Source organism: Neodiprion lecontei, chromosome 2 (genome assembly GCF_021901455.1).
Source record: "Neodiprion lecontei isolate iyNeoLeco1 chromosome 2, iyNeoLeco1.1, whole genome shotgun sequence".
NCBI classification, from domain to species: domain Eukaryota; kingdom Metazoa; phylum Arthropoda; class Insecta; order Hymenoptera; family Diprionidae; genus Neodiprion; species Neodiprion lecontei.
The window spans coordinates 13,104,035-13,118,249 of record NC_060261.1 but is presented as its reverse complement, the minus strand read 5'-3'; the positions used below and the strand labels follow the sequence as shown (position 1 = coordinate 13,118,249).

The window sequence follows — 14,215 nt, the reverse complement described above, 5'->3', positions numbered from 1 at the left end:
GGAAGACTGAAATTGGGACAGACTGTGTTTGCTGTGCAAATTTCAGGATTAGCTTAAGGAAGGTTGACCGTGGAAACTGAAATGAGGTCAGTCAGCTGAACAGGTTTAACAGTGTGAAGTGAAATGCCGACAGTTCGCTGCGTGAGGCGATGTTATACTTGAGCACATTATTATGATTGCAGATTTTCGGATACCGACTCTTGACCGGACAGTAAAGTGCAATGTCCTTCATCATACGAAAATTTAGACATTGTTATATTGATTTGCATCTGCAAACAGTTTCTCTTTGCACCAGCTTACCGAAGATGCAAGAAAGCTTTTTTTTTCAATTTTCATCGATTTCAAATATCGCAAGCGCTGTTCCACTATTTGTAAATTATTTGATCCCAGTGGAAAAATATATTTCCTTACTCCGTACAGGCATAATCGAGCACAACAAAAGCTTTTCCATAAATCTTCTTTAATGAAAGCGCAAAATACATATATAACTCGACATTTCTATTTACCTGATAGTTGGACAGATTCGTTATTCTGATACTGCAAGACGAATGAAATACGTAAAAGTTTACACCTAGTTGTAAAATATTTCGACGCGAAATCGTCTTATCCACGATTAGATATTATGATTTATTATAAGCTCATTTGATATTGTTATTGTCCTTATTATTGTTATTATTATTGTTGTTGTTATGAGATACGGTCCTCAGAGATGATCGGAGCGAATGAGGTCTAATGGCCGCCTCCCTTGGCACAGTATAAGACCTTAACTGGATAATATATCACGCCTTTGCTTCATATTATGATGCACTGCAACGTGCCAGAATACACAAACGGTGGATAAACGGTCCTTTTAGGCTCCAATGGATAAAGACGATGATCGTCGCTGTCCTGCAAACATGTGCATGTCCCACGCAGCTGTACAACTTAAATGGCATATTAATGAATTTATACCATTAAGAAAAATATACGGTAGGAAAATCAGAGTGTCTCGTGTCAATGACACATAAAATTCCCTGACATTTCCCGGTTTGTAAAACTGAATTAGACATTTTTCCAAGACTCTTTTCGACCTAACTTTACTAGCAAAGTCACTTTTAAAAATTAGTTAGAAATTGGACATCAGATGTTTCCATTTTAAGTTAAAATAGTCCAATTTTTCTTTCAGTTCAATCTTACTCAAACTCAATTACCAAATATATCAATAAATACTCCAATTTCAAGAAACTACAGGAAGGTTAGGATTAACCATTCTTTCTTAGCACGAAGGTGGAAACATTAATCTGACAGAATTAACTTTTTTTTAGTACTTGTTTATATTTTTCATAAATTTTACATAGTGCTCAACATATATTTATCAATTCTTGAAATTCCTCTGAAACCATATTTTTTGTAATTTATATACCCTTTGTACATTACTCCCTCAATTATGTCACGAAGAGTAATGTTCTACGTTTTAAAGAATCGTACATTAGTGAGGAAGAAAATACAAAAATTCCAGGATACAAGTCCGAATTCCCTGATCTTTAACGGGTTTTTCAGACACGTGCGAATTTCCTGACAATTCACGGTTTCCAAATTTCCTTGAAAGCTATACACTCTGAAAATACTTTTGTCATCGTCAATATGAATTAAAGAGGGTCACTAAAGAATTTGGCCTTAATGATGATCGATTCGCATCATTTCAAATTCAAAGATATATACACGCACCCAATTGGTTACATCTAACATCGGTTGATTCATTCGAGAATATGAATAAAATAATCTGGAGAGACGTTATTATTATATAAATACACGTTAATAACACGTTAATAATAATATCTACATTGGAATCAACGCAAAATATTTCACAATCAGATCATCGCAGTTATGGAATGCATAGGTATTAAATTTTAGCTGATCAGAATATTACGCTTCGATATCCTGATTAATAAACTACGAGGTATTGTTAATTTGAGCAATCTAATGACTATACATGCCTGTTTCACACTATTAGAACCGTATTCTGGATCTGATAATGTTGATCTGAATGCGTATAACGTAGCTGTCACAAAACACATGATATTGCATTGATATGGACAGTGCGAATTTAGTTAATTTACAACAAACGGCGACTTATATATTTAACCATGCAGTATTGAGTTCGAAAATATTGAAAGAAGCCATCTGGTGATAAAAAGTGGAATAACAACCGAGACGTATTAAACAATAAAATTAGTAGCACAACAAAAGTGTGGCCGCATGAACAAAAGTTTTTGCTGATTTGTATTCACATAATTTATAGTTAAAATCCAAGCTAAGACGATTAGTTTGTTATCCATTTACGCAGCGCCATATTTGTTTAACCACAGCTGTGCTTTGGATAGCAATTATAACTATACGAATGGTTTTTTCAAACGTTATACACCTAGAGACATTATAGACTGTGTTACTATAACTAATTACTTTCTCTATGACTCCATGTACAGAAGTATTTCAAATATACTTGTACTTGAATGAATTTCCAATCACATCATTCTTTCCTGACGTACATTTCGCTTTATGTACGTACCCATGATAGTTCGCTATATTCACTACAGGAGATATACATTCATAAAGTTGTATAGCACCGTTGACCAGGATCGAACTGCTACAAGGCATCGACCTGGAACCAATCGAGTCACCTCCAGATCATGCAAGTGTTATCCTTACTTGCAGTTACTATTGTGTCTCCGGTGTATGAAAATGCGCAGCTGAAAACGTCGTCGGTATGGCCGTTCAGCGTCTGTACGCAACATCCGGTTTCAAGAGACCACAATCGAGCGGTTCGGTCCATCGATGATGTTAGTAATTGATGGCCGTTTGGACTGAAGCACACTGCTTGCAAAATAAGAATCGCATAAGTAACAATTCACAATCGAGAAAATAATTACATTGACAGAAACTTTTCTATAGCTAGCACTCATTGTGTAAATATATTCTATCAATATTACAGGTCAACAGAAATTTTAATTCTATACATCGAATAATGACGAAAATCGTCCTTTATTACTGATGAAGTTTGCTTTTTTCTTTTTTACGTTGATAAATAAGTCTTGGTTTATATTAGTATAGGCAGCAGGTAGCAGCACGTTGAAATAAAACGCAAACTATATCTAATAAAACTATTTTTTGTTTCATTAGTTACGTGGAACAAATCAAAATTTGACGTCTCGAACCCAGACTCAAAATTCGTGTTGAACGGTGTAATTAGATTTGCCGATTAGAAATGTTTGTCCACTGTATACAATAATTATCTTACCCTTAGATACTTCCTCACGATGCCCAGACATGACAGCGATTTGTTCAAAGTTGGCAGAAAGATCCCAAACTCGAACAGTGGCGTCGCTGCTGGCAGTGGCTAATTTTTTACCCTTGTTGTCGAAGCTCAGATCCAAAACCTCGTCCTCGTGACCGCGAATCGTTGCAAGACAAGAATTCATCCGGGCGTCCCAAACCTTGGCAGTTTTGTCCATGGAAGACGAAGCGATCAGCGAACAGTCAAAATTGTAGTGACAGTTCGATATTTCTTCGTAGTGACCTGTCAAGACGCTCGTCCGTCTAGAGACGAGCGATTACATTTATTTCTGATGATTGCTTGTTCAAGTTTCTCCAAGATCAAAATGCCTCAACTACTATTATAAATCGTGTCGATAAATCGAACCACACGGGTTGTTAAATCCAATAAGTCAACGAATAAAAATATTATGGGGCGTTGATTAAGGAAGCGTCGAAACGGTTGGAATTTCTTTCAGTCAAGAAGCTCTCATTCATTATTCTACCAAATTTTCGAGGCAAAGTTATCCACAGCTATTATGTGCTAAAAAACGCAGTCTCGGCACAAGTTTTTATCCTAACTCAATTTCTATGCGCCACGGTATCATCAAAAACTTTCCGAACAAATTCAAAATAATTCCTGAAACATCTTTGGTTTTGAATTTTGTTTCTTGTGCTTGTCACTATTTGAAAATTTTAAATGCGTTTAAAATTATGTTGGCCATGAGTGATTATAGACCGAAAAACCCGAAGCGTGGGATACGTTTATCACAATTTTTAACGGATTTTAATTATTCAAATACCTTTAAACTCGGAAAATGTTGTGAGATTGCCTGGGAATTATTTGAAACGTTTGGAAACGTTTTTAACAGAACTCTGCCGAGTTAAAGACAAACAACGGAATCAATTACGCTGAAACTACGTTTTTCAACGCATATCAGTCAACGACATTGCCCACAGATTTGATGAAACGATGAACCAGGCGTCATTGAAGGCAGAAAATTCCACCCCTCCAACGCTTACACGGAGAATGTTTGCGCATTTTATTCGTTGAGTTATTGGACTTTTCTTGGAAAGTTCGAGCCCAGGTGCCTTGATTCACAGAAATGACATTCGTGTCGTATCCATCATCAAATAGACTCACTGCATGGTTCGAGTGTCCCAAACGCTTATAGTTCCATCAAACGCGCCTGTGATTACCTCATTACCATCGTTGTTGTAACGAAGAGCTATCACCTCTGCAGTGTGTCCTTTTAAAGTACCTAATTCTTGACCTGCAATAGAATTCAAACCATCAATATGGATTCAACATGGATGGAACCATAAGACCAAGAATTTTGATACGCTGCCAAGTTTTGCTCAAACTTGCCAGATCCTAAATGAAAAATTTTCGCTGTGGCGTCCATCGAGGCAGTAGCCACGCGGTTTTGTGTCGGCGAGAATTGAACAACCACAACTTCCGCGTCGTGGCCCCACATGTTGAGCAAACAGTGGCCAGTTTGGGAGCACCATATGTTTGCAGTCTTGTCGAAAGATCCGGTCATTATTTTGTCCCTGCAATGATGTTATGCAATTTGCAACTACATGGTAATTTTTTTTTCTCCTTTAAAACCGTGCAATTTCAAAGTCGAATTTGTAATTTGTTTCATCACTTTTTTTATTTCATTATACCCATCGAAAAAAGCATTTATGGTTTTCCCTAAATTTTTTATCTCAACTTGTTTATTTATTAAGAATTTAAAAGAATGATCCATTTCGATATTTCAAATGAATATACTGAAAAAAGTGAAAGTTTTTTTTACTTGAATCATAGGTTCATAAAAATAAATACGAAGAAATTACATCTTTTCGAAATCACCAAATTTGTGGGATCTTAAACATCAAAAATCATTTTCCATCATGATGATCTCGGTTAATTTTATTGCCAAAAACATTTTGAAAAGTATTGATAATTTGAGAAATTTTAAGCCGATCACGCGTTACATTTTTATTATTTTTGTATATTTGGACTTGGTCAGCTTTTCAAAAAACTCGATAGAATTGAAATTTAACAAAAAATGCTTCGTATGCATAGTTCATTTCACACATTCTGTACCTATTGTACTTGTATCTAAAATATTCGTCAACGATTACTGATGCGCGCAATAACTCACGCCTTGGGATTGTTGAAGGATACTGCGTACACTACGTTCTTGTGGCCTTCGAGAGTAAGAAGCTCCGTTCCACTGTCAATGTCCCAAACTTTACAAGTTCGGTCATAGCTGCCCGTCAGGCATCTGCATACAAATAAAAGTACCTAGTTATTTACAAAGACTGATCTTGATCATTCTCGTTAGAGAATCTTTTAGCCATGCCTTGGTTGGAATCTCCATTCGAAACGATGGGGCGAAAACCACGGAAGTGGATTTTTCTTTCAATTTGATGAGTAATTTTGAAAATTTTTGTGAATCATAACTTTTCAGAACGAATCACAAATTTTCGACGACAAATTTCCACGATGGTGAATTCGATAAAATAAAACTCAAACTATAAATCGCTATAATTGTTAGCTACGCACTTTATTCCATTATAGACTAACATTAATCATCAGGGGATTGGAAAAAAACATTAATAAAAGAGAAATCGAGGATTGTTATCGGTTATGTATATACATGAAAATTAGACAGAGTCATGCATCCAGTATACGTATATTGCAGGTCTTGCAGAAGCCTGTCGGACAGTATACTGGTGAACTTATTCGTTACCTTGTCAAGTATAATTAAGTACCTTTTACCTAATTTATCAAACGCGATGTTTGTCAGAGGTAGCAGATGAGTTTGCAGGGTCTTGTACTTGTAGTAACGCTTAAAATTCCCATCACAGACCTTGGACTGAAGTTTCTGCAATGTTTCTACCAACTGCTCAGTTACACCATCAGTTATGATCGGCTCCGCAGCTTTTATACTCTCAGCTAGGGCTTTTACGTCTGTGCTGCAATGTGCATCACAAAATTAAAGAAACTGATTTTGCAATAATTAGAATCTGATTTGTTTTCTGAATCAGCAGTATCGAGAGAATTGGATCACGTAATTTCACAACTTAATTGGCATACTAATATCATATTAGTAGCAACATAGGTAAAAAAAAGAATTACTTAGCAGTCAAATCCAAAAGATCTATCATCTTCGTTTTGATATTTCCGCCTTGCTGGTACTCAAGAGCTATACCTGAGAAAACGACAGAAATTGATTTTAACGCCTATTCATGTGGCTGCATATGTATAATATGAAGTTTTTCATGCTAACTAGGAGATTGCATGTATAGCTTTTTTTTTGAAACTTTAAAATTTGTTTGCCTTGATTTATTCTTGCAGATAATATAACGCGACAAGCTTGAGAAGCCATGTTATGATATGCATAATAAATCTTAATGAAATATGATCTTCAACATTCAAAACGTTTTGCTGTATAAATTGCATATTATACACAATTCAATAAATACGACTTTCTTACATAGCCTGCATTATGCATAAGTAGTGTTAATTATGCAGCTTACCTGGCGGAAAGTAGCGAAGTAAAAATTTTAGTAACTTCATTTACAATGCGATTTGTAAATTAATGTCACAACAAATACGTTGCCAGATTGACCGTGTGTCGATCAGCAATTTGTCTTAAAAATTAAATTAAAGCCTATGCAACGACGACCGATCAATGCGAAATGCAAGACAAAGTCTGAAATCTCCTTTCACTATATCCAGAAAACAATTCATGTTGCTAAGGTTTGCTTGGTCGATTTCATTCCCGCCATATTTTCATCACTCTGTGCATTCTACGCTGACTTATTTGAATTTTCATAATTTATAATTGAAAATGGCGTTGAAGCGCAGCCAATCAAATACTTTCCAGTATCTGCACCATTTTCCAAGCGTTTTCAACTGACTCCACTGTATGCGATTTTCCTACAATCTCATTTCTGCTATTGGTGGAAAACTAGGGAAGTTGCACTAAGTAAGAGTGCACCGAGTGCAGTCAGTGAAACGAACACACCAAAGCAAAATAGCAGCCACAGCAGCAAAAGTCGTTGACAGCTGATCTAAGCTGAACGACTGAAATATCAGTAGTTCAAAATCACCGGCAGCAACGCCGGTAGACATTACTTTATTCAAAATTCTACAACAGTTCTTAATATGGTACAAAACTATTCGAAATCTCACAAATACGTTCAAAATATCAGGATACGATAAAATTAGGTTAGGTCAGATAATCTTAGGTTAGGTTAGGTTGACTGATGATATCGAGCTGCGGACTGTGGTACAGGCTTGAAAATGAGATACAAGAATGAGTACAATAGATTCCTGAAAGACAACACTTATCCTACGTCCATAAAATTGAATCTCGTTCCATACTGGCTCTTGGCTATTCTCCGCCTCGCCCTGACGCTAATACCACAGATCGGTTACATTCATCCTGATGAGTACTTTCAGTCCATCGAAGTAATAGCTGGTGGGTATTTCCCAGGTTTTTGTTCCTTGATGTATTTCGCAAGAGTCCGTCATTATTTTATTCTCCTGTTCTCAGGTGAGTACTTCGATATCGACGTCTACAAACCATGGGAATACAACGCTACCTTTCCAATCAGGAGCATACTGATACCCTATTTGACAATTGGTATCCCATACTCAGTACTGAACAGAATATCTCCTTACTCATATTACGTATTCGGCACAACGCTGAAGACGCCGTTTTCCCTCGTCATATTCCCTAGGCTTTTGATATGCGCCCTTTCATTCCTGTCGGATTACTGCTTGTACAAGATCTGTTACATCTATGGACAGAACTACAGGACCCGGTTGATCACCTTTGCTAGCTCCTATGTCATATTAATTTATGCTACTAGGACTTTCTCCAACACCATTGAACTCGTACTCACTTCTACCCTGATCTATTTCGTTGCAAAGTGCATGGCCACTTCCGACGAGGTAAGAAAATCTTTTGCGCAGTTCTGTTTCACACTTGAAACACTCACGTTTACTTTCAGATTGTTTACGAGGATGACTATCTATCGGAAAAATATAAAAGAGCTGGAAACGTCGTCGATCGTGTCAAGTATTTCAAGCTACGTGCGTCTCTGCCCAGTCATTCGTTGAATAATTGTTTAATCCTGGCAACAATAACTGTTGTTGGTATTTTTAACCGCCCAACATTCGTCGCTTTTGCATTTGCTCCAATTTTCTTTTGGCTACAGCGCGGACTTGGTTCGAAGAACATCGGACTTGGCGACTTTCACATAAGGATATTCACTTTTGTACTTTGCACCGTACCTACGGTTATCCTTTTTATATTAACGGACAGTTTTTATTTCGGTTATTTGACTCTGAGTGAGATACATAATCTACAGATAAGCATGAACAATTTCGTCGTTACTCCTCTAAACTTTTTGAAATACAATTCCGTTACTAAAAATCTCGCAAATCACGGTTTGCATCCTCAATTCCTTCATCTACTGGTCAATGTTCCTTTGCTCTATAACGTGCTCGGTTTTGTTGGGTTATTCGCATTCGGCAACATAATTTACAGGTAAGATCGAAACACCTTTTCAATGATTTTTTCAATGACTCGAGTTGCTGCCCATATTTTGAAGCACTTTCTCAACTTCCCGCTTTTCTTAAAAGAACAATATTGTAATTAGCACCAAAATAGACAGTTGAATTTTCACCAGACCTAATTTTTTTACTTCTATATAACGATCACCTCGGGCCGTTTTCAGAATTGGTACAGGGTGTGTGTGTGCACGTAATGAATTTTTTGTCTAATAATATCTCAAAAATGAGTGAACGGATTTGATGATTTCAGCCTCAATCAACAGGGTTCTTCTTAGATTAAACCAAATTAAGTATTAGACGTGATCGATTCAGTAGTTTTTCAATTATTGAAATGATAGACGCCTCGAACGAATCAACTGATTATATCTCGAAAATACATAAAAAAATTTTGATGATATTGGCCTGAATCAATGTAGCTCTTCTCAACTTGGAACTGATTACGATGGGATCCAATTGATCCAGCCATTTCCAAGTTATTTGAATATCAAAATCAATTTGCATACATCAAAGCGGGAAGTTGGCAGGTAGTCCCATTAAGATCAACCAGATTAACCATTTGTTTTTCTCTCAGGTGTCTAAGAGGTCGCTGGTCAGAATTGCCCCGTATTCAGAGCATCATTGGCCTGATGACAGCATCTTTTATCCTGCCAATCCTGATGCTGTCTGTCTTCCCCCATCAGGAACCGAGATTCCTGATACCGGTCACATTGCCGTTGATATTTTTACATTCGCAGAGAATACGCCACGTCTCAACGGTAGAGAGTGTTTCTTCGTCAAATAGCGACGAGTCAAAATTAGCATTCAGGCGAAATAAGAATAGCACTAACAAAGTGCTGGTTGTCTGGTACGTTGTGAACATAGTTTTGACCTTCTTCTACGGTTTTCTTCACCAGGGTGGCGTGTTGCCTCTTGTTTCACACTTGGCGGCGGAGCTCAAGGCCAAGCCGCACGCAACAAATGTTCATTTATTCACTTCGCACATTTATTCCATACCCACAGCATTGTTACAACTCCGCAATACACGAAAAACTTATGTAACACGGGAACAACGAAAGTACAAGCTTGCCAAAGATTTTCACCTGTATGAACAGGGCTCAGAAAATGTCGAACAAATATACCAGAACATCGTGGATAAGATACAAGAGTGTGAAAAGAAATTGAGAACCAAGAAACAGCCCTATAGACTCTATTACGCTTTGCCTGCTACGTTTTTAGACGAGTTTACTAGGTTCAGATTGACGAACCAACCTCAAGTATTCCTGTTGAAAACTGTTAAGACCTTTCGTCCTCATATTTCCATCGAAAAGCTACCAGTGTTAGATTTTTTTTACGAATGTAATGACATGGATGATCTAGAGATTTGTACAAAGAAAATTGTAGACAATTTTTTAGAAAACTTTTACAAATGCTTTCGTCAGTTAGGTTTAGTGCTATTGAAAATTGAATCTTCTATCCCTGGCGATTTAATCACGTAAAGTCACACGAACGATTCTCAGAGTTAAAGATGTTTGCTTAAATTTCAATATCCAATTTTAAAAACTCCTCAAAAATTTACGTTCCAACGGATCAAATACTTCATGGCTGCCGAAAAAATCTTACTTTTTCATCGAACAAAATTCCAGGTTTCAAGGATCAACTTCAATTATGCTCTCTATTACATATACGGGGCATTCCATGTCAAATAGACCACGTCCTGATCGTCATATTTTTTGTTTTCCTTGAAATTTTTTTTTTTTGGGTGTAGTTAGATCTCAAAAACACATAAATGAATTATTTTTCCATTTCTCTGAACAATTCCTTACGAGAAACGATTGTCGAAGTCGTGAAATAATATCTAAATTACAAAATCTGGAAACGATATAGGAAGTCCTGCACTTTATCCTAATCATTTTGGCATCAAACCATGATGGTCAACGATCTCCTAGGTGTCGAGATACCTACAATTTTTATATGACCAAAACGTGGAAAAATGTTATTTTTTTATATTAACTATTACTATTACAACTAAATCTCAAATGTTTTTCTGTCAGTAAAAATTCTTTTAAATTCATTTGAAAAGTGAAGTTTTATCTGTTCGATTTTTAAAGGACAAATTTATCGAGTTTTCAATGTCTCAAAAATCTCAGAAACAGTAACTTCACATGAAAAAAGTTAACTTTTTTCACGCTTTGGTCGAATATAAATATGCTTGGGTGTCTCAACACTTAGCAGGATATTGTTTGACATCGTAGGTCTTCTGCCAAAATGGTCAGAATAAAATGCAACCCTACAAAAATGAATTCAAGTGTTTTTGATGTTCTACTAGACCGACAAAAAATTTCGAAAAAACCAAAAATATGAAGGTTTGGACCTGGTCGAATTGATGCATATATTTAGAATCAACCGTTCATTCATCGAAACGTTCTATCAGATCAGTAACGTGGCTTACGCAAAACGTTAATTTTAATATTTATATCTGTGAACAATTGCTTATCATTTATTATTATTTATAGGTACTTGTGGCACTATTGTGTAACAGTTAGTTGTTATAAGCAATCTGTATATCCGTCCACATGTTTTACATTCGACGTACACATTAATGTTCTCGAATTATTGTAAACTGCAATATCCTGTTACAAATGAAACTAACAGCTAGGTAATTCCAGAAGAACGAAAGAAACTTCGACTAATTCACAAAGTGCGGTCAAGCTAAGTTTTTTTGTCTTCATATATCGAACATATGTATTTCTGAATCTCGTTTCCTGTCTGAAGTAAAATCACTGAAAATGATTGAAATTTGCGAGTATTAACAAATGTACGAAATCTGGAAAAGAAGAATAAGCAGAGATCAATCAAAAGAAGAGAAAGAATGAAAAACTGCAGTTAGGAAAGTGTATTTAAATAGTAAATTAAGTGTTATAATCGTATCACATCAACAATGATTGGAAAAAGACTTAATCAGATCTCGTAATTAAAGATCAGAGAAGTTTGCTCTGAGTTTATGCTACAACATACTCGATCGTGAAATCTCGTAGAATCTAAGGCCTTAGAATTAATATTACGCTTTGATATTATTAGAATTTCATCAAGTCTTGGATCTTGGTATAGAGAAAGGATGGTTAAATACGTGAAAATAAAAAAAATGTTATCTTAATATATATAAATCTCGTGTCACAATGTTTGTCCTCAATGGACTCCTAAACCACTTAACCGATTATAATAAAATACGCACACCATGTGCAGTTCGATCCAACTTGAGAGATTCTTCTCGTGGTCACAATGTTTGTCCTCAATGGACTCCTAAACCACTTAACCGATTATAATAAAATACGCACACCATGTGCAGTTCGATCCAACTTGAGAGATAGGATAGTTTAAATCTCAAATTATAGTCGCAATTTTAATTTATTGCTAATTATTTGTCTGTTATTATTTGACAGTCACAATTATCTGTTAACTCCAAATGATTCTAACAGTGTCGATACCTTTCGACTGGGTTGAGTAAGTAATCAATAGATGGTGCTGCTATGGTAAATCTACGAACGTGTCATATAAGCTACATTTTAACAGCATAATTACCACGTGTTGTTGACGCTATAAAATTAATTAAATTTATTTTGTAGTGAACGAAATACCGTACAATTCAATTATTTCCACTTTTTAAATTTTTGGTGTTAGCATAGCCGGTCACGTGTTACTTAGACTGAAGTGTAAATTGCATTCATATTATAATGAAGATAATACAGTGAAATTAATCCTGTTTTTTTACTTATTTGTGCTTCATTGATCAAAACTTTATAATTTAATTTAATTTGAATATATGTATGTAAGTATTATCACATAATTATAAAATTTAATTAAAATGTCAATGCAAAAATGATACACAATTTCCTACACTTTTTCAATAGTTGTACAAATATGTTTTTTTATTGTTTTTATTTAACCTCTATTAAAAAATATTTAGCACTTATTATTTCAATGTGCTATGATAACAAGTTTTTCAAATTTTTTTTCTTATATTCAAACGATTAAATTAGTATTTCAATTCTTATTGAAATTATTATTTAAACTCTATAATTTAAATATGTGCATGTCAGTATTATCACATAATTATAAAAGTTAATTTGAATGATTTTCAATTTTTTTTTTCTCATATTTAAACGATTAATTTATTATTTTCAGTCAAATGCCACGAAAAAAATCTAACCTCAACAACGCGAGCACCAGAGAGGCACGACGCAAACGTATTAAAAGAGCCCATCAGTTGGCAGAACAAATTGAATCAAGAAATCCAGCTCAAAGAATCAGGATAGCAGAAGGTCATGCACAAGAATCTCAAGAACAGTGTAACGAACGTCTTCAAGAGAATATCATAAGAACAAGAGCAGCAGGAGAACGAGACATAGCCACAGTAGGAGCACAGGAACAATAATCCCCTATTATTCTCCTCCGTAATTTGAATCCACCTCAATTATGTAACGGTACGCGTTTGGTCATCAAAAAGATCACCGGAAACATTCTTGAAGCAACCATTTTGGCTGGTTTAAAGGAAAAGTGGTCCTGCTGCCACGTATTCCGATGATACCATCAGATTCTACCATACCCTTCAAAAGGCTACAGTTTCCAATTCGTTTAGCTTTCGCCATGTCTATAAATAAATCTCAAGGTCAAACAATGTCCATTTGTGGTTTAGATTTGGAAAATCCATGTTTTTCTCATGGGCAACTATATGTTGCGTGTTCACGTGTTGGGAAACCGTCGAATCTATTTGTGTTAGCTAAAGACAGGTTAACCAAAAACATTGTGCACCGATTGGTGTTAAATTAAATTGAAATTGAAAGTATTTATAATTCAAAAAAATAGATATTAATGTTTAAAAGTTTAAGACTGTCTGCCTTGCCTACCTCATTCATGAGTTTAAGCGCCACATGTTATTTACTGTATTATACTGTAATATACTTATATTTGTTATAAAATTAAATGGAAATAATAAATCTGATAAATTTTTATTTCGTACCTACTGATTTATGCTTAATATCAAGTGTAAGAACATTTTAATTAATTGTGTTCAACGTACTTCCCCTTCAAATCTCAATCCAGTGAATTTGTATACCAACATCAACATTTTCGTCTTTGTTCGTAAATAATTTCATTGTACTAAAGGGTTATAGTAGTAGAAAGTCAAATAAGGAGATCACCATATTTTTTTACAAATACCATCTGTGTGAAAAAGCATAGTGGACTCCGTGACTGATGTTTTCTTATTGTTCCTCTTAGATTGTTTACTATAATGTAATATAACAAAAACTTTAGCCACAGCAACGCGTGGCCAGGTCAGCTAGTACATATATAAATAGAAACCTA

At 35.4% G+C, this 14,215-nt stretch overlaps 2 protein-coding genes and 1 long non-coding RNA gene across 3 annotated transcripts; 2 read left to right on the top strand and 1 right to left on the bottom strand.

Moving 5' to 3' along the window:
* Window positions 1–926: 926 nt before the first annotated feature.
* Window positions 927–7,143, bottom strand: LOC107227924 (dynein assembly factor with WDR repeat domains 1). Its single transcript, XM_015669205.2, has 8 exons — window positions 6,826–7,143; window positions 6,425–6,497; window positions 6,058–6,261; window positions 5,445–5,567; window positions 4,661–4,845; window positions 4,436–4,565; window positions 3,278–3,576; window positions 927–2,853 (listed from the first exon to the last, which is right to left on the bottom strand). Exons 1-8 carry the CDS (start codon window positions 6,863–6,865, stop codon window positions 2,657–2,659), a joined length of 1,251 nt encoding a protein of 416 aa, XP_015524691.1. The 5' UTR covers window positions 6,866–7,143; the 3' UTR covers window positions 927–2,656.
* A 69-nt stretch (window positions 7,144–7,212) lies between these two features.
* LOC107227959 (GPI mannosyltransferase 4) lies at window positions 7,213–12,014 on the top strand. Its single transcript, XM_015669289.2, has 4 exons — window positions 7,213–7,772; window positions 7,848–8,248; window positions 8,308–8,846; window positions 9,444–12,014. Exons 1-4 carry the CDS (start codon window positions 7,595–7,597, stop codon window positions 10,345–10,347), a joined length of 2,022 nt encoding a protein of 673 aa, XP_015524775.1. The 5' UTR covers window positions 7,213–7,594; the 3' UTR covers window positions 10,348–12,014.
* A 19-nt stretch (window positions 12,015–12,033) lies between these two features.
* On the top strand, window positions 12,034–13,695 carry LOC124293147. The gene is made up of 2 exons (XR_006903080.1): window positions 12,034–12,677; window positions 13,034–13,695. It is a non-coding gene; the product is annotated as an uncharacterized LOC124293147 (long non-coding RNA).
* Window positions 13,696–14,215: the final 520 nt, after the last annotated feature.